The 21,284-nt window shown below is 30.9% G+C and overlaps 2 protein-coding genes across 2 annotated transcripts; one reads left to right on the top strand and one right to left on the bottom strand.

Annotated features, from left to right (window-relative positions):
* The first annotated feature begins 5,310 nt into the window (after positions 1 to 5,310).
* Positions 5,311 to 5,981, top strand: LOC103861917. Its single transcript, XM_009139629.3, has one exon. It carries the CDS (start codon positions 5,512 to 5,514, stop codon positions 5,713 to 5,715), a length of 204 nt encoding a protein of 67 aa, XP_009137877.1. The 5' UTR covers positions 5,311 to 5,511; the 3' UTR covers positions 5,716 to 5,981.
* An 11,978-nt stretch (positions 5,982 to 17,959) lies between these two features.
* On the bottom strand, positions 17,960 to 21,023 carry LOC103861090. Its single transcript, XM_033287440.1, has 6 exons — positions 20,429 to 21,023; positions 20,172 to 20,308; positions 19,394 to 20,098; positions 18,739 to 19,124; positions 18,579 to 18,660; positions 17,960 to 18,496 (listed from the first exon to the last, which is right to left on the bottom strand). Exons 1-6 carry the CDS (start codon positions 21,021 to 21,023, stop codon positions 17,960 to 17,962), a joined length of 2,442 nt encoding a protein of 813 aa, XP_033143331.1.
* Positions 21,024 to 21,284: the final 261 nt, after the last annotated feature.

Below are 21,284 nucleotides of genomic sequence, written 5' to 3'. Positions count from 1 at the left end.
ATTAAAAAACCTTATCATGATAAATTTGAGAGATTATGGGACCTAGATAGATTACAGCTTAAAGTTTCGAATATCTTTTTGGTTATTAAGAAAACTTAAAGGAAAAGCGGAACAGTGTTTTAGTTCCTTACGATTTTGTCTTTACATTATTAAGTCGTGGCTTGGGTGGCCCAACATGATCTTGGTTATCATAGAAAGATAATTATAATAAAATTCCATGGCTAAATTAAATTATATCAATATACTTATATTGATACCACATGTATGGAGCATTACATTATGACATAACTTGGGTATTGTTTTGCTTAAGAATTCATTCAAACTTCTGAACATTCAAATTTTTATGTACATCAACAAAAAAAATTGGTTAAATATTGGATAGTGAAAGAATATTTAGCTCCGAATTGTGTCGGGCTGTACCGCTCCCTACCACTGTCAATAGTAATAATTGTTTTACATATACTTATGCATAGATAAATTTTTGTTGCTATTAAAACCCAACCACAATTGTCCCGCATGTTACTATTCAAATCATATTTATTCTATTAAAAGGGAATCAATCTTGAAAAATCTACTTACAAAAGGTTGTTAAACTTATTTGTTAGAAATTTAACATGTCTTCATTTATATAGTATCAATAATATTAACAGAGAATAAAACATTCATTAATAGCAAAATATTCTTTTGGTTTTAGGGATTTAACTACATTTAAGCTAACAATAAAATTGACCAAATTAATTATACTTTACCCCACAATAATAGGTCAGTATGGTATTTTACCAAATACAAGAACGGTTACCAAAAGGTATAGATTAACAAATAAAATAACATCTAATTATTTTTAAAAAACCTACGTATCAATATTCAAAATAAATCATTCAAATATCATGCATATATTCAATATAAAAAAAATTCTAATATAAACTAAAATACTATACTGTAAACCATATATCATATACATATTTGAATATCATTTATTTTAATTTTCATCCATCATATATTTTTTTTTTGAATATTCCATAAAACCAAATAAAAATTAACATAATAAATTATTAAAGAAAAAATATTATAAAATTTTAAACCTAAAAATTTTACCTAAAATTAACATTTTTTTGAATATTCCGTAAAACCAAATTAAAATTTTACCTAAAAATTAACATAATAAATAATTAAAGAAAAAATATTATAAAATTAACTTTTAAACCTAAAAATGAAAATATAAACTTATACTAAGTTATTTATAACAAAAATAAACTAATATTGTTATATCAATAATTTTTTTTTCTGTTAACATTTTTTCGAATGATATAATAAAATTTTATTCAATTTTAGTTTTCTAAATATATGAAAAATTTAATCAAAAAATTTTATCATATTTTTTGAGTTTATATAAGATCAATCGGTATCGTATTACAGGTTAATAGCAGATTTTTGGATTGTTATTAGATTTATCATATTTTTTATAAATGTGAAGTGGATTATATTCTGGATCGTCGAGTTGCGACCATGAGTCGGGATTTGATATAAAAATGTTGCTTCAAACTCAAACATTATGATAAAACAACTTAAAAATTATTTATTTAATAAAAATTAAATTCAAGAATATTTTGTTAAAAGGATCAACAAAAAAATACCCGCGCTTTCAAAACGCGGGTCAAAATCTAGTATCTTAGTTATTATTTATGAACTTTCATAAATCAATGATATTAGGTGTAAGTGACAACTAATCACTTCCAGCATTGTCGGATTCTAATAATATTTTATTTTGTAAAGTGGACACTTCCACTTCTAACTTATTTCGATTCTCATAAATGAGATGACGAGACTTCTAGAATATAAAGCATCGACGTGGAGCTAAAATTAGCCATAAAATTATGTAATGTTTATTACAATTGCAGCTAATGTTGACAAATAAATAATTGCAACTTATGTCTAAAAATATTTTTAAATTAATATATATGGTAGGCATGGGCATAAAATCTATAATCCAAAATCCGAACCAAAAAACCTGATCTGTATTCGGTCCAAAATGTATAACATACACGTATGGATCTTCTAAGGTGGTACAAAACATATCCGAACCCAAAGTGTTATTAACCAAACCCGAAGGGATAACCCGAAAAACCAAAAAAATCGAAAAGATATCTGAAGAAACCGGTCCGAATGTCTAAACTAATATACAATGTAATTATATGAAACATGAATATATATTTCAAATATTCAGTTTCATATTTATTTTGATATGGTATCTAACAATAAGTATTTAAAATTTAAATAACTACTTTAAATACTTAATTATATATAAATAAATATATATTTCTTATGTTTTGCTTTTAAATTTTAGATTTTATTTCGGGTATATCCAAACCGATCCGATATAACCCGAATCCGAATGATATATGGTTACTTTATGGGTTCTATGATATGATACAAAACCAACCCGAACCCGATGTGTTATATCCGAACCCGGTCCGTACTTGCAAATTTACTAGAATAGGACCTAGGAGGTATTATAAAAAAAACGAAATCTGAAAAATCCATCCCGAACGCCAACGGGTACCTGAACGCCCAGACCTAATATATGGTATCAAAAACCGAGAAATCCAAACTTTTTCCGTTCAATCTATTTTTTGGTCAAGATCTTCGGTTCAAGCTAATATTATGATATCTTCTCTGTGCGTAGAGATTTCGGTTAAACAAACTTTGACGACCTAAATTCAGCCATTAAACCAAATAAAAAATATGCAGAAAAAGTGAGAAGTAAATTAAATAAAAATTAAGACTTTTTATCTCCAAATCCACAAGAAATATATTGGGCCATAGGAGGCACTGTATGTAAGCATTTAGAGTTTGGCCCAGATTGAAATGCACTATGAGTTTAGCCCGTTTGAATATTCCCAATTTACAAGTTTGCATGTCTAATGTGTTAACGAAATAGTGTAAAAATGATAATTTTCTGGTTTGCTTGACATTTGCATTTTCCCTCTATCAGCCAGTCTAGTAGGTCAACAGCTGAGCTATGGGTCTCATATCTGGTATGCCGCGCAGCTCTCTATCTTATAGAGTCTGGTCGATAACATGTTGAAGAGCCAAATGATCTTCCTCCTGACGATAGAAGATGATGAATGTGTAGAGAAAGAACATTTTGTCATACCAATTCTGTTGAAGTGTTATTACAAACCGAGTTCTAGTCTGGTTAGCCTCAAGAGTAAACCGGAATCTGACGCTGCACCGACGATGATTAAGATTAAGAAACCGAGAATCCAAGAAGAGGAGGAAAAGAACAATGTGTCTTCCAACATAAGCAACATTAGTTCTCAAGACAGCTGAGTGCTATTGACCTAAACTTAAGAGTTGATGCCGAAGAAAAAGAAGAAGAAGCAGCTAAACCGGACAGTGAAACCTCAAGCAGATGTGTAGAATGTTTTCTAGATTCAGTCAAGACCCGGTTTGATTTCAACGTTTTGTCAAAAGAATATATACTTCGTGGCGAAGATCCAGGAGCCTTGCGAAAGAATATATATATATCTTAGGGCAATTCTCTCAAATAACATTCTTTTAAGTTTTTGTCACAAAATAGCTTTTATTTTGAATTTTTTATTTTTATTTTTTAAAATTTTAAACCTTAAGTTTAAATTAGTTAACTCTATGTTAAAAATACATTCCTTTAATAAAACCTATTTTAGTCATTTTCTTCATTAAATACTACTTTTGTAACAAAAACTTAAAAAAAACTATCATAAGAAATTTCTCTATATTATTTTATTCTGATGTTATTTATTTATTTATTTTGCTAACAAAAAATGATGTTATTTAATTATTTATATTGTTTTTAATAAGAAGTAAAGTGGAAACATAAGTTGCCTCGCTCCATGATAGTATGTGTTTTTTAATTCTTTGTTTCTTCTTTTTAATAGCGTTACCTTTTTCATTCCATTGTCTTTTAGTATCGATTTGATCAGAATTTCCATATTATAAGTAATGTTCTTCTAATAAAATCGTACACATCGATTGATTGTGTGATGTATTTGCATTAGTGCAACTGATTACCCTTATTCTTTTCTTTTTTGAGATGATCTTCTTCTATTAGAACTTTGGTTACATTGTTTTCTCTTCGCCTAAATTGCTTTCTAATCAAAAGCAATATTGATAATAGGTCTCTGAGATTGCAACTATTCTCTGCCAAAAAGAAGAAAACGAACCTTTTCTTTTGCAGGTGTTGACTGCTCCCCCACCCTGCTTGGAGATCATCTAGAAGGTGGTTGCAGTAACTAAAGATATTGGAAAATCGTTTTATCAAGGTTATGTAAACACACAAAGATTAAAGTGGATCAAAACGAATCTAGAAACAATAAAAATATTAAATTAACACTTATCTTTTAATAATATTATTTTAAATTAATTTAAAAAGTTAGATCGTGGTTATTGTTGTGTAAATGATCGAACATAATTTACTAAACTAATTTGAGGTAATATATTATAGCTAAATGTTAATTTTCTATTATTTTCTACTTTTACAGTTTCGTCTCTGAACTTCTAAATATTTTCTTATTTTTTGTGTGTTTCCATAGTTTTAATAGGTTATCATCGATCTCCCAATAAAAGAAGTCACGGCAGACGCCCATGAAAAGACTGAAGGCCAAAAATGCTATCTCCTACAAGTATAATATGGTGAATCCTCAAGATGAGCGTGTGGATCACTGATCACGAAGAAGCGATAATAAGGAAAACCATACCATGGAAGGGGAAACCAGGACACATGGGTCTTAAAGTTGCAGCAGATAGAACTGAAGAAGAATAGCTAGGCAGGACACACGGATCTGGTCTTTCAGCTACAATCAACGCTAATTACTAACTTTATCATGTTACATATATGCACTATGTTGTGTTTGGCTTGTGCTTGTTTACAACTCTCTGGACTAAAAACTTTCTGTTTGCAATGCATGATTAATATGCTAACGAATTGCATAAGTTGTTCCAACACGGCAACACATAGAGGTGAGTTCTCCGGATTCATGTTGAATCTGGTTTACTTATTTTTGAAACCTGAGATGAAATTAAACTTGTTTCTTTCGTCGACTTAAGTTTTTGTTCCCATCTCTTAAAAATCTGTATTTTTGTTAGGAAAATACATGGCTTATATTTCGTGAAAGCAGCTGTCAATTAAAAATTGATTTCCAAGACTCAAGATTTTTTTGTAGAATATGATTTATTTTATACATTCATTATAAATATATATATAAAAATTATTAATACATATATACAGTTGGTGACTATACCACGTAATCCTCCTTCCATCCTCTATAAATTGATTATCATTGTACACTACTAAACCCTACAGCAAAGTCCTTGTGAACAAAAGAAAACATCTTCACACTTTATAATATTCTCCCCTTTGTGGTAATAATTTTTCATTTCGTGTTCTTCACACTTCCAGAAGCAGGGACCAAGTCCAGAAGCAATATATAGACACAAAAAGGGATCTCCGAGTTAAAAAGAAAAGAAGCAAAAATGTGTTTGGAGCTTGTGTATCACGAGGAGAAGACAGAGCTTGGTCGGCAACAAGCACCGGGTGTGTGTCCATACTGCGGCGGAAAAGTGTCGGCGGTAGATGTCGAGACCAAGTGGTTGTTCTGTTTCTTACCACTATGTTTCAAGGTCAAACGCAAGTACTCTTGTTCCTCCTGTGATCGTCGTCTCGTCTTGTATTATTGAAAGAAACAGAGCAGCAGATGAAGAAAGAAGCAGAGAAGAATTGAACTGTTATCTAATTTACTCCTCCCAATGTGGATGTTTTTGCATATTTTCCCCTGTACTTTCTGAGTTGCTATTAACACCCCTCATGGTGGTGACGTTGGTTGAATTCATTGAGTTTTTGTTCAATGTAAATAATTTCGTTGGTCCTATTTGTTTTGTTATGCGAGTGGAATTCAGTTTTGTTTAAATAAAGTTCTGTCATTCTTGAATGATATTACTATTCTTTTTGTTCATTTTGAATGATAAAATAACTCCTAGCCATTTCTAGATCTTATCTTTTTATGTGTTCTAGGGACATGAACAAACAGAAGTAACACATGGAACCACATATATAATTGAATACCATGTCTTCAAAATAAGATGAAAAATTACTGTGAAAATATGAAAGTCGAGCATTGTTTTCACCTTCACCGCAAAATTCAACAGAAAATATATTAGATAAATAATTGAAGATCACCATATATTTGAGTGGTTGATTGATAAGAGGGTTTCTGTATATCAATGAGGCCAAAGTTTTGCTGTAACGTCTTAGCTGGCCTGACATGATATAGACAAAACAAGAAAATAAATTGTTATGGTCCTAAGAGTTACGATACAAACCATGTATCTCTAACGTTCACTTATTTAGATTTTAGAGAATATAAGTTTGTGTGTCCACTAAAAGGTGTATAAATGGATCTTTTTATTAATTAGTAGGCTCCATTGCATATTCGAGTATCTTTTACTTTGATTCCATTTTATTCGGTACCATCATAAACCAAGAAAAGTATAAAGTTCGTATCTAAGTACATAGCCAGTGATGACATAGCCTATGCAGAAGCAAAAGTAATTCAATTCAAGTCGAATTAACTTTAAACATATTGAAAATATATGTATCTTTTTGTTTGTAGTATTGGACATTAAACATGTGTTTCTATATCATAACCGAATTTTAAAACCGAATATAATTTTTTTTTTTTTTTGTAACAAAACCGAATATAACTTAAACATGTGATTGTATATGAAAACCGAATTTCAGTTTCAAAGGAACACAACTTCTTCTGTATTACTTTTCACAGGCTTGGCTCTACTAAAACTAGGTTAGTTCATTCTAGACCGCACGACAATATACGTATATGCTGATTTAGATAAGATAATAAGTGTTTAGCATACATTTAACCTGCGTTAAAAACTTGTTGATGTAAAAATGTTAGATATCCGATGATGCTCTATACAATCATATATACCAAAATAACATCAAAGATAGAAAACCAGATTACATATTAGCTTTACAAAATGAAACCATCCAAGTCAATCTTCTTACAATGTTTGCTCTAGTTGATACAATGTCAAGTATTTTTTATTCATCTTCAATTTGATAGTTTCAACTCTCTTTTTTTTTCTTGTAACTCAGATGATAGTTTCAACTCTTTCATTCATTTAAAATGTAGTGGATTACTAAGATAGTCAATACCTACCTCTCTATAAATGTATAGTTTATACATTGTTTTAATACACTTGGTAGATATCCAGAATTGCCCACACAGTTCAACGTCTACATTAAATGCAAAGACAGAAACTTTCCGTATTTGTATAATTTAGGTAAGATTTTTATTTTTACGTCAATGATTTTAGGTAAGATCTCTAAATAGATACTCCCTCAGTTCCTAAATGATCTATGTTTTAGAAAAATATTTTGTTTCTAAAAGATCAATATTTTACATTTTCAATATATGTAATAATAACAAATTGTAAACTTCAAAAACATTAATTGTGTTTACTGAATTTTGATTGGTTAAAAATCATAGAAAATAGCTAAACACAGAAAATTATATATTTATTATCAAAATTTTAAGAGTTTTCTTAATAAGTGTGAAAATTCTAAAACATAGATTATTTAGGAACAGAGAGAGTATTATATTTTATTAAGAGAATCATATTGGAACAGGTCGTACAAATTGATTGATTTCTACAAAAATAATTATAATTTTATGGAATCGCATGTACATGATAAAAGGGACAGAGCAAGAACAGGTGGACAAGTGTTGGGATGTCACTTATCATCTTCTTGCTGGTGGATAAGCCCAAAAACTCTCCTTCAGTCTTCTCCTATCTCTTTCTTCAGATTCGGGACGTGCGTACAGTGCCATATCTTATCACATATCGAATTTACACGCATAAAATATATTATGTGACATAGTTATAATAAGAATAATAGAATTTCTCACACTGAGGTTTTCAGTTTTCATTATTCTATTTCATATTTTCTATATGTATGTATGAATTCAGTTTTATACTATTTGACTAGTGTTTTTCTTCATTGTTCTATTGTCTCACATTGATGGAAGTTATGAAATTTTGATATATAGATGTGTTGGGGAGTAGATAAGGTTTTGATATTCAAACCTAAAGTCATTGTCACTTGATACTCTCATGTCTTTTCTGTGCCCGAAAAGCCAAGCTTAAACAGTCTCTCCCTCTTGCTCTATTATTTTTCTTACTTGATGTGGCCCGTTGATAAATGTTTCGATATTAGTTTGAGTAAAGAAAACATGTTTCCAAATTATCAAGTGTTGTACTTTCGCCAAATGACAAAATCACAATCACCGATCACACGACCACTTTATGTCTTTCGATCAACTCAGACGGAGAACTCATAGTGTTACGACTAGTATGTTCCAAATGATTTACTACGGTTGGATGCTAAATTGATAATCAAATAAAATGAAACTAGGTTTTATTGTTTAGTGAGTTTTTGTTTTTGTTTTTCTCATTCCAAAAGCAAATTCAGCTAGACTAAACTAGAGAAAATAGATAAACGTCCATAGATTAAACAAAACCAAAACGAAGTAGTTTGGAATTTGCATTGCAATATTTAACAACGGCGATTCACCACACTGATTCGGCGATGCTGCTCCGTTTCCAGTCTCAGAGTTTCTTATTTTTCTCATTGTTAATAATCTCGTGACTATGAAGTTGTCAGAATGTTTCTTTCCTTTTGTACAACTTTTGTGTGTGCATCTGTCGGAATCTTCTTCCATGCACCGATTTTTCAGAGGATTCGAAGGAATAGACTCGTACCAAGACTATTGGGCCTCTAGGCTTATGGATCATTCTTGCTCAATAAGTATCCATCTTCTGACTCCTGATATTTCTTTTTCGGTTTTTCCAAATGCTATTACACATTTCTGTTGGGGGTAGGACACTAGGACCTCAGCTCCCATGAAATATCTCCGGCCCATTATAAGAAAAAGCTCACCGCTCTCATAATCTCTTATTGAAATCTAAAATAAGTCGCAACATCTTTCTGTTTGCAATATTGTTTAAATTTAATTAGCAATTGATATCATTGATACATATATGAGAGCAGAAAGGTGAATATATTCCCTCAAGTGGTATAATATGCCATAAACTGGTGTACCAACTTATGAAAATGACTATTAGCTAGCCTCACTTACGGATCACTCAAACGGTTGACTCAGACTCTTCGAATCGATAGTCTTAGAGCATCTCCAATGTAAAACTCCATTTTTTCCTTTAAAACAGAGTAAAAGTGAAAATGGAGTAAAATTGCTCCAACTCTACTTCATTTTCTATTCCATAATGGAGTAATGAACAAACAAAAAATAGATTACTCCATTTATGGAGTAAATTTCATTATGGAGTGAGATATGAAATTGGGTTGGAACATTCTTTACTCTATATTCATTTTTACTCCATTTTAGAGGAAAAAATAGAGTAGGGATGGAGATGTCCTTACAATGATTAGTACTTATGAGAGGACGTAAAAGAACAGTTACGTAAGTCTTATAAGTAAAATATATAATAAGCATATATGAGCAAGGAGTCACATTCAAGAGCAAATGTAGTGTTCTTTCCGAGAAATTTCCTCCACATGCCTAGATGGTACTACATGCCAGTTAATTCCAATTCCATCATTATTGATCTGAATATGATCGCGAGACATTATTTGACTAGCTAGTTTTCCTCTCTTTTATAATTTAATTAAATAATATTTCGACCATATAACACCAGTTAAGAAGGTAATCAAAACATAACCGAGAATCTTGAATACTTATAAAACGCAAGAAGCCAAGAAAATATCATTTAAATTATACTTTTGGAGCAAAATAACTCGAATATGCAAGTCTACTGAGTCACCTGCTCTAACACTGTATGTTAGGTTTTCCAGAAGTTTTACTATTTTTGAGTTGGACAGAATTTAGGGGTGCTTTAAATTCACCCCACGAATCAATTAAATTTTCACATATATTATTAATTAAAAAATATTAAATTAAACAATAAATAGCTACAAAAAATAAAAACACTAATTTTAACGATGCTAACGCTTCCAGCGAAACCCTAAAACCTAAATTTTAAATTCTAAACCTTATACCCTAAATTCTAAACCCGAATCCAAACCCCTAAACCCAAACCCTATATCCTAAACCCTAATCCTAAACCCTAAACTCAAACTCTAAACCCTAATCCTATACCCTAAACCCAAACTCTAAACCCTAATCCTAGACCCTAAACCCAAATTATATACCTTAAACCCAAAAAATAGACTATAAACCTAAACCCTATACCTTAAATCCAAGTCTTAGATCCTAAACCTAAACCGTAAACTTAACCCAAACCCCATAAAATCTAAGTTTGGGTTTAGGGTTTACCCTTTGGGTTTTAGGTCTAGGATTTGGGTTTAGGGTATAGGTTTTGGGTTTAGGATTTACGGTTTGGGTTTAGGATTTACCGTTTGGACTTACGGTTAAAGTTTTGGGTTTAGGGTATATAATTTGGGTTTAAGGTTTACGGTTTGGGTTCAGGGTCTAGAACTTGGATTTAGGGTATAGAGTTTAGGTTTATAGTCTAGTTTTTAGGTTTAGGGTCTATGATTAGGGTTTAAGGTATAGGGTTTGGGTTTAGGAGTTTGGATTTAGGTTTAGAATTTAGGGTATAGGGTTTAGAATTTAAGATTTAGGGTTTAGAGTTTAGGTGGAAGCGTTAGCGTCGTTAAAATTAACGTTTTTATTTTTTGTAGCTATTTTTTATTTAATTTAATGTTTTTTAATTAATAATCTATGTGGAAATTTGATTGATCATAAAAGATGAGGTGAATTTAAAGGTTCAACTTAAGGTGAACCTAAGTTCTGTCTTTTGAGTTTGACTGTAACTAGTGAGTAGTTAACTAACTGTCACTAAAACCCAAGTTCTATACTGTATTCAGGTACATATATGCACATCGATTGAATTTGAAAATACTGGAAATTATTGAATTCGAATGTCAAATTATTTGTAAATTCATATCCCTTATATATTAATTGAGGAACATTTGAAAAGATGTAACCTCAATTTTGTATTAATTAAAAGAGACCCCAATGCATAGGTGTCACTCAATTAGGTAGTCAATTACATTCAATTGAAAAATAAGTAGGTCCACATTCGATTTTTATATGTTGTTAGATATATAAGTTGGTCAAACTATATGACATAATGATATGATATGATATTTTTTTTCCTTAAATAAAACCTACGGAATTACCATAAATGACTAATATATATATGACAATTAATGAGTTTAATAATAAAGATTTGATAACAATGTATATCTCCTTCATCATTTTTTGTTTAATTTTATATTATTAAAATAAATTAAACAATCAAATTAGCTATAAAAAGAAAATTTAGATTTTTTCGTATATGTTATATTTTGAATTTTTAAAAACGATAATAAATGACTAAAACTATTAAAATTATTATGTTAAAAATTAATGATCAATGGTTTAACATTTTTATTATAAGAAGATACACATGATTTTAAAACCATATGAGTAAAAATATCATTTAATAATAAAATAAATATATATATATATATATATATATATTAAACACTATATACCATAAGATTACATAAATATTTTAATATTAAAATTTTCAATGAATTTTCAAGAACATTTATAAATTATAAACTTATTAAAGATTTCAGATTGAAAATTTTTTTATCGATGATTTAAATATTTTGTTATAAAACGATATGAACGATCATAGAACCGTATGATTATAAATTCTTATTTAATAAATAACTATACAAAATATACTATTCCTAGAAAAATAGGTTGGTCTATCTTAACTTATATTACACTTTTTATTAAACTAACTATCGAATTGATAAATAACGTACCAAAAAATGTTTTGCACTTTCCTTAAATAAAAGCTACGAAATTACCTAATATGATTAACGTATATGTGAAAATTAATTATAATGAATAATAAATATTTGATAACAATTTTTGTATCTTAGTTCTTTTTTTAATTTTATATTATTAAAATATATTTAAAAATCACATTAAATATATAATAAAAACATTTATAATTTTTCTTATATGTTATATTTTGAATTTTTCAAAACGTCTATAAATTATTAGAAATTTGAAGATCCCCACTCTGAAAATTTTGTGATCAATAGATTTTTTTTTGTCATAATAAGTTACAAATGATCATAAAATTGTATTAATATGAACTTTTATTTAATATTATAAGAAGATACACATTATTTTAAAACCATATGAGTAAAAAATATCATTTAATAATAAAACATATATATTTATATATATATATAGATTATACTATATACCATAAGATTACATAAATATTTAATATTAAAACTTTCAATGAATTTTCAAAAAAATTTATAAATTATAAACTTATTAAAGATTTCACATTGAAAATTTTGTTATCGATGATTTAAATATTCAGTTATAAAATGATATGAATGATCATAGAACTGTATGATTATAAATTCTCATTTAATAAATGACTATATAAAATATACTATTCTTAGAAAAATAGGTTGGTCCATCTTGACTTACATTATATTTTTTATTAAACTAACTATCGAATTGATAAATAATCTACCAAAATTTTTTTTGCACTTTCCTTAATTAGAATCTACGAAATTACCTAATATGATTAACGTATATATGAAAATTAATTATTATGAATAATAAATATTTGATAACAATTTTGGTATCTTAGTTCTTTTTTTTTTAATTTTATATTATTGAAAGATATTAAAAATCACATTAAATATATAATAAAAACATTTATATTTTTTCTTATATGTTATATTTGAATTTTTCAAAACGTCTATATATTATTAGAAATTTGAATATTCCCACTCTGAAAATTTTGTGATCAATAAATTATTTTTTTGTTATAATAAGTTACAAATGATCATAAAATATAACGCATATGAATTTTTATTTAATAAATATTCAAACTAAATAATATATATATATATATATAACACTAATGATTTAAAGCAACAAGATTGGCTGATCAATTTAGTCGTCCAGTTGAAATATTTCAAAAGTATGTGAAAGACTAAAATCAAAGTACATATGGATTTAGAATAGTAGTTATATTTTACTAACCAAATACCGAAAAAACCGAACCGAACCGAAACCAATCCGATATCCGGATTGAACACCCGTAATCCAAATGAAGCCAAACTATTGTTTCATTCTCCAAAATATAATAAAAATAATAACTTAATTCCGCGCAAGGCGCGGATCTTATCCTAGTAAGTATTAAAGTACGATATATATACCAATTCTTTTATGGGTAATTGTAAGAATTATAAGCAAAAAAACGATTTTCGAAAATTTCATTACATATATAGTGAACATGGAACGATGGATTCTTATGATTTGATGAGTTGTCCAGCGTTCGTTACATGCATGCATTCAGTGCCTCGGTGTCACGATATTCAGTTTTTATGATTATCGAACTTACGATTACATGAGATCTGAAAACTTAGCAAAATATTACAGTATATCTTTCTACATATTGCTAACTAGATCTTCGTCATTTTTACTTTCTACATAACTGAAATATAAGTTCCACGTTTATCGTTTTTAGTATGATCGTTGATTATTTATATTACAAATTTACAATATTCTGAAGTCCAGATTTATACATATATAGTATGTTTTTATTAAAGGAAAATTTTGAGACATTTATCATCGTAATCTTATTTCGCCGAAAGGTAAAATATAACAATAAAATTGTAAGAGAAAAATGACGGCTTCTCGAATCACAGTCCTCGCCGCTTCATTGAACCTAAGCATGCATGGCGTCTGATTGCCCTGACGGTGCCGACGGAATCTGACTTTGACTCATTCTCCCTTCTTAGTATTAATCTTTATTAATCTTACTAGTAATTAATTAATTTGCAGATTTCTTTTGACCTCCAAAGTTTCAACACTATTTTATTTCTGTTAAGAATATGTTCTCTCATAAAAATCATAAACATTCCCTGTTGGTGTAAGAAGAAAGGTGAATCTATAACTTCAATTAATAATTGATCTATATGAACGAATGTAATGATCATCGTACAATGAATAATCAGTTTTTAGAAAACTCACATGGACAATGTCTTTCAATGCTGCTCCACATGAAATTATACACTACGAGTGTGAAATTTTGGACTGATTTTTTTTATCGAATACCAACCCCCCCCCCCCCCCCCCCCCCCCCCCCCCCCCACACTCAAAATCAAATACTTTAAGAAGATAAACCATTGGCAGTAACTTTTAAAAAGGAGATTTCGTTCTCAAACCATAACATAATACTGTCTCCATTAATATAATAAATGTATCTCGTGAGTCAACATGATGTAGGCAGAATTTAGAACATTAGTACGTCACGAGGAGGTAATGACGGTCTTAACTTGTTCATGGCTTTCCGCAAACGTATTTTCAGCGTGAATATTCATTTTGTTTATTTCTCTTGACAATTTAGTTAAACATCAAATTCTAATCCATAGATTTTCAGTTACGTATAAATAATAAATATGAATTTGGTGTCGATCACACCTTACAGAATATTTTCACACTGAAAATCGAAATATTTGATTCTTCTAAAAAGTAAACTCTGTGTAGTTATCTCCAATTCTCCATGAGTAATGTTAATTAATAATAAAGATAGAAAATCTGTGACATGATAAATGTTCTCCAGTGAAGATGGAAAACGAATCTGCATAATTCATACTTTAGCTTAAAAACTCGGAAAATATTTAGCATAAAAAAAACTCGGAAAATATTTGGTAAAGAGCTTATGTAGTTACGGTTATTCCACATAACATTCCATCTTTATTAGTTTCTGAAAATATATTTCCACAAGTGGGAGTATTTTTCTTTCGGTAAGTTTATATATATTATTAAACGGCTCACACCACAAGTCTAACATGTATTCCTTATTAAACCCTACGGGTTTAAATGGTAACCAAGAGAACGAAGAGGAACACTGCATTCCTTAATGTTTCTCAAAAATGTTACCATTCGTGAGGAATATTTTTTCCTCTTCATTCCTTCTCATTCCTTTTTTTGTAGAGAATTATAATGCAAATTTGTTCCTTGTTAATTTTGATAAGGAACTCTTGTTCCTCATCGTTCCCAAATTTTATTCCTATTCATTTTTTTCCTAATCATTCCTAATGTTCCTTGATGGTTACCAGTCACACCCTACGGGGCCGATTCAATAATTATAGCGAGTCCTCAGGGCCGATTCAATAATTATAGCGAGTCCTAAATCTTTTTTTAAACCCCTAAATTTTTTTTTTATTAAAAGTTTATGATAAATAGTTTTTCAAAATATTATAAGTAACTTTTTAATAAAATTTATGCTAAATTTTTTATATAAAAATTTTTGGACCCTCGTATTATTTTTCTTTGCATACAAATATGTATTTTGAATCAGGCATTTAATTATTAAAAAAAGAAAAGAACTCGAAATTAGACCCGGAAGGGTCATACTGTTTGTCCATCATCTAAACCGGCACTAAAAATGTTATTTTCTTTTCACAAAGTAGAAGATTTTTGGGAAAACTGTTTTTTTTAGAGCAAAAAAATAGTAACTATGTCCCTTTAGACTAATCTATATTTTGTGTCATATTTTCCTATATTTTCCTATAATACCCTTTAATATTTATGAAAATAATTTTAATAAATAGTTTTACAAACAAAAAAAATTTGGAAAAATAGTAACATTTGTTAAAGTACCTATATGAACTTAATGGTATATTTTCCAGTTATAAAAAAGTTAAAATTATAAATTTCAGATTATGTTCTAAAAAAAGTAGAAATGACATTCTACGAAGTAGAAAACGAAATCTATTTTTTTCATTGAATCTACAATGTTTAGAATAAGTGATCTACGTAAATATGAGTATTCTACAAATATGTAGAATACACATTCCGCGCTTAACCTACCATTCTAAAATTCTTAGAAATCAAAATCTACACATTAATCTAATTCTAAAACATGTAGAAACCGACTTCTATAGATTTACTATAAATCTAAAACATGTAGAAATCAAATTCTAAAAATTACTATAATTCTAAAAAAACTGTAGAAATTGATTTCTACATATTAGTTGTATTCTACGGATAAGAAATCAGTTCCTAAAAATATGGAAACAAAATATTTGATTTTATTCACTTTTATATTTTTTTTAAAAATCGATTTTTAAAAAAAAAAAAAAACGAAAAAGAACAAAAAAAAAACGACAAAAAAACCTTGGCAACCTTCTTCGCCGTCTTCTATATTCCATTGATTGTTCACAAAATTTTCACAAAATTTTCACATTATTTCTACCATGATTCATGTTTATGCTTCATGTGGTGTTTGGGAATTGGTTGTATCTTCAGGTTGGAGTTTTAATGTTGATAAAAAGAAAGGGGGAAGGTTACTTGCTTTGGAATTGAAGTCTTCTCTCGAAGAGTTACAGAAAATTGTTATAGAGGATTTTGGTTTTGAAGAAACAGATGCTGATTTGGAGTTGAGTTACCTTCCTATTGGATTGATCAATTCATCAAATTGTCCACCAGTGATCATTGGAAACTCAAGGCAAGTTTAAAATTTTCTAGGGTTTTGTAAGAAGCATCAGTCAACTCAATTGTGTGTCAGCTATAAAGCAAAGCAAGGAAATCCAAATAAGATCGATATTGATCTTAATAAGATGCCAACTGATGCAAGTACTAGTGAAGAGAACAAGCGAAATCCTTGTGACATTGGGACTGCTTCAAATATTGTTAAGGGGGCTAAGCATAACGAGAAGAAGAAAGGGAAGATGAAGCAAAGTGAAGTTGATGGAGATGATTATGATGCTGACAAGCATAACGAGAAGAAGAAAGGAAAAATGAAGCAAGACGAGGTTGAAGGAGATGATGATGATGCTGAGAAGATCAATTCTGAAAAAGAAAACAGAGAAAAATTGGCAAAGAGTCAGGTGGTCGAATTGGTTAAGACGGGAGATCTTTTCCTCAACAAAACAGTTTTGAAAGCGAGGTTTGAGTTATGTGCAATGAAGCATAACTTTCACTACACAGTTACCAACTCCAATAAATCAGTTTGGTGTATTAGATGCGCTGATAAGGTGTGCTTTTGGGGTGCTCGAGCTGAGTGTTTGAAGGGCTCCACATATTTTATTATTAAGAAGTATGTCGGTGTACATTCCTGCGCACCTTCAAACAAAACCAGTGCCGGAAGGACAGCTTCAGCGAAAACGATAGGCAATCTGATAATGCATAAATATGAAGGTATCAAGGAAGGGCCTAAAGCGAAAGATATTGTTCAGATTATGCGTAATGATTATGGATGTGAGATCTTTGATTCTTTAGCATGGGATTCCCGTGAATATGCAGTCAACGCTGTTAGAGGTATTCCAGAGGAAAGTTATGGGAAAGTACCAAAATATTTGCACATGCTGCGAGAGGCCAATCCGGGTACACATTCCTCTTACAAGACTGACGTCGATGGTAGATTTCGATATCTGTTTATAGCGTTTGGTCAATCGATCAGAGGCTTTAACACAGTCATGAGGCGTGTCATTGTTGTCGATGGAACATTCTTGAAGAGTAAATTCAAAGGGGTGCTACTGGTTGCAACTGCTATAGATGGAAATTCAAATTTATATCCTATTGCATTTGGGATAGTAGACTCTGAGAATGAGCAGTCTTGGGAATGGTTTATGAGAGAATTAAAAGTTGTTGTTGCTGATGATAATGGTTTGGCTTTTATTTCGGATAGACAAGTGTCAATAGGGAAGGCACTGGAGAAAGTGTATCCGCTAGCGAGACATGGTATTTGTATTCATCATTTGTTGAATAATGTGATATCATATTTCAGGGGGAAGGGATTAGCTCGGTTGATTTCTAAGGCTTCAAAGGCTTATAGAGTGGTTGATTTCAAGAAGACGTTTTATAGTGTACACACCACAATGACATTGAAGTCGGTTAAGACCACTCATAGGTACATAGGAAACATTGTACGGAGTGATGTGGAAATGCTTCTGTATTGTCAATGACTGCACGGCCTTGACAATCCGAGGAATAAGCTGCGCGAAAGCTTCCACTTCCTTGATTTTTTTTTTACCCCCGCAGTCAAACACCTGGATATTCCTAGTCACAAAACTGATGCATAAAGCAATCCAATGGTTGCAATTGACCCAGACATGAACGTACATCCGATCCACATCGACAATCCACAACATCTGTGTTTTTCCATGGGAAGGCAGTTCACCTTTACCGTATTGCAGTAGTAATGGATCCATAGTGTATTTCTTAATACCCTTACAGAAATTCTGGTAATCCTTAGCAATGAGGTCGCTGAAGACGCATGTCATGAAAGCAACACGGTCTACGTTCCATCGTTTCAATGTTGTTCTTTCCCGGAAAACATACATTATAGCATCAATTTCCTACAAAAACAAAGACAAATCTATAATGTATACAGTAATATAATAGGTAACATTTTATAGAAATAACCAGTCGAATGCTTACGTAATTTTTAAGCCAACTGCTGGCAGACATAATACGTCCGGCTAAATCACCGTCTAACATAGAAGGACCAATCTGTGTAGCTCTGTAAACAAAATACAATGGTAGAGATGTCAATTATTAAGACAATCAACCGAATGATATATACAAAGGAATAACATACGTTCGTGTATCTTGCCAGTCCTGCATCTTCTTAAAATCTGTAGGATGCACAAACACCAAGCAGCGATCAGGGAAATTTTCGCCGTCTAGCTCTATATCTCGGTAATCTAATCGGATCGCTGGCTTCTTCAATGATTTTTGAAGTTCCAATGAATCTGTTGGCTTCTTCAATGATTTTGGAAGTTCCAACCAATCCAATGAATCTTCGACTTTAGCTTGAGAAGGATTCAAACCTTTCACAAATGTGTCTAATGGAAGGTTCTTCATGCAACTTTCCAAAAACTCTTGTGTACCCATACTAAGATCACTAGCTGATGATTGAGTAACTTTTGCACGAGGTAAATTGACACACGAATCAGCAGTCTTTAACTCTTGGTTTTTTACAGCCTGTTGACAAACACGTACAATTACAAATTACACATACAAATTGCATGTTCAAAACAGAGAATAGACATAAACGCCAAGTTCGAAATCCATAATAAACACACAAACTTCCAAATACATATTACATTAAATATAGTGATTACATAAACGACAAGTTTCAAATACATATTACCGCCTCATTCCAAGTTCTAACAACCTAGCTTCAAAGACCTACATTCCATCGCCTAGTTCCAAGCTTTCAACAAATTTTAACTCTTTCTCTTAATAGTTACCTTTTTCTTTGATGGAGCAGTGCCTTTTTTGCTGGTGCTAGGACCACTGTTGATTTTGGTCAAGCTAGGACCGCTTGCTTGATCACTCTTTCCCATCAATTCAGTCACCACTAAACTTGTCCTGAGCTGTGTAACCTCAGCCTCAATTTTCCCCAATCTGTCGGTTACAACGGTCTCAAATTGCTCAGTTCTCTCTGAAGCTGTCCTGAGTTGTGTAACCTCAGTCTCAATCTTACCCAACCTGTCCGAGAACTGCTGACAGAATTTTTCCCCAAAAGTAGTAAAAGAAGCTTGTACCAGATCCTCCAAGAAATTTTTCATATCTGTGTCAATATTTCCTTTTGATGAAGCAGCTAGGTGGCACAAAACATTCTTCTTCCTTGACTCTGCTCCTCGGTCTGCATGCTTTCTCTTGTTTCTTCCCGAAACATCAGCTGTGCCATCAACATTCCCTGCAACATGACTATTTTCACCTCTCTCAGTATCAGCTCTTTGATCATCTCCTTTCTCTTCGCCAGATTCCTCAAATTCAGAGTTTGTAGCTTCTTTTACTCCCCAAACATGATTGTTCCAATCATGTTTACTATTGATCATATCTAAAATACGATCTACTCTTTCATCTTTCTTCTCATCCTTCTGTACAAAATCAGTTGCCAAAAGGACCACTCCATCTATGTGGGATTCCATGAATGAATGCAAAATCTCCTACAAACAATCAAATCATTAGTAAAGTGAACAAGACAATAAATATTTTAATTTGAAAAAAAAATTTGCATACGTTTTCTGGGAATAAGTTCTCAACGCCAATGATATCTTCATAAGAACATTTTGCACATCCTCTCCAATTACCACACAGTGGACCTGTAAAATTTTTACTGACTTTTGTGCCACAAATCTCTCCTAAAGCAAGAACAACTTCCATTATCCAAATTTGGAAACCAAACAAAAATCCTTCTATCAGATACCCCTCTTTCTGCTCTAATTTATGCCTTGTTTTATTAATTTGCTTCAGAAGGAAATCAAACGAATACATACCCCATGGGTAATTCCGAAGCTTCTCCAAATCCATCGCCAACTTCATGTACAGATGCGGGATATTCACCTTCTCATCCTTTCCCATCACCACACCCATAATAACGCAAAGATATATCAGTCTCACCCTATCAACCCAAGTCCAGGTATTGCTCTCTTCCAAATGCTTCTTTTTTATGATCTGCAAATTTATTTTTTCATTTGTCTTTATCTGCTTGCTCCAAAAACCATTATCGTCTTTCCATGTCACTAGCCCATTGTTATTCTCTCGCTTCACTTTCAGACCAGTGACAGCATGATACTCTTGCAATCCAAAACGCATAGGTCTCCTAGCGAAAGTGAACCACTTCTCATGTCTCTTGCTTGTCATCAACTCCTTACACAAGAAAGAGTGTACCAACCTCGCCGAAAACTTCAGATCATTCTTCTGGATAACCATAATCTGTGAAAAAATGGGATCTTTCATAACTTCATCGAATTCTGGTTCCATTTTTTCTTTTAGCAACTCGAGAAGTTTTAGTCGGCAGCTGTTATTAATCTTCTTAACCTGAGGTTCCAATCCCTCACCGTATAAACGATTAGGCAACTCCAACTCCATATCTGAAATTTGAAAACAATACAGCATATATCTATTAATAACAAAAACCTAAAATTCCTAAATCTATCCCAAAAATATGATTTAAACCATGATTGTGTACAAAATCTTTTCTAATCATCACCTTAACACATGATTGAAGCCTAAATATCTTAACTAACTCAAAAATTTACCTTTTACCTTTCTATTTTCAAACTCTAAAAAGAAGTGGAGATAGAGTTTCATACCTTTGCAGAACAAACTAAAGAGTGATAGATTCGTAAA

This window comes from Brassica rapa, chromosome A03 (genome assembly GCF_000309985.2).
Source record: "Brassica rapa cultivar Chiifu-401-42 chromosome A03, CAAS_Brap_v3.01, whole genome shotgun sequence".
NCBI classification, from domain to species: domain Eukaryota; kingdom Viridiplantae; phylum Streptophyta; class Magnoliopsida; order Brassicales; family Brassicaceae; genus Brassica; species Brassica rapa.
Note: the sequence above shows the minus strand (reverse complement) of the source record. Positions and strands in the feature narration are given on the sequence as shown.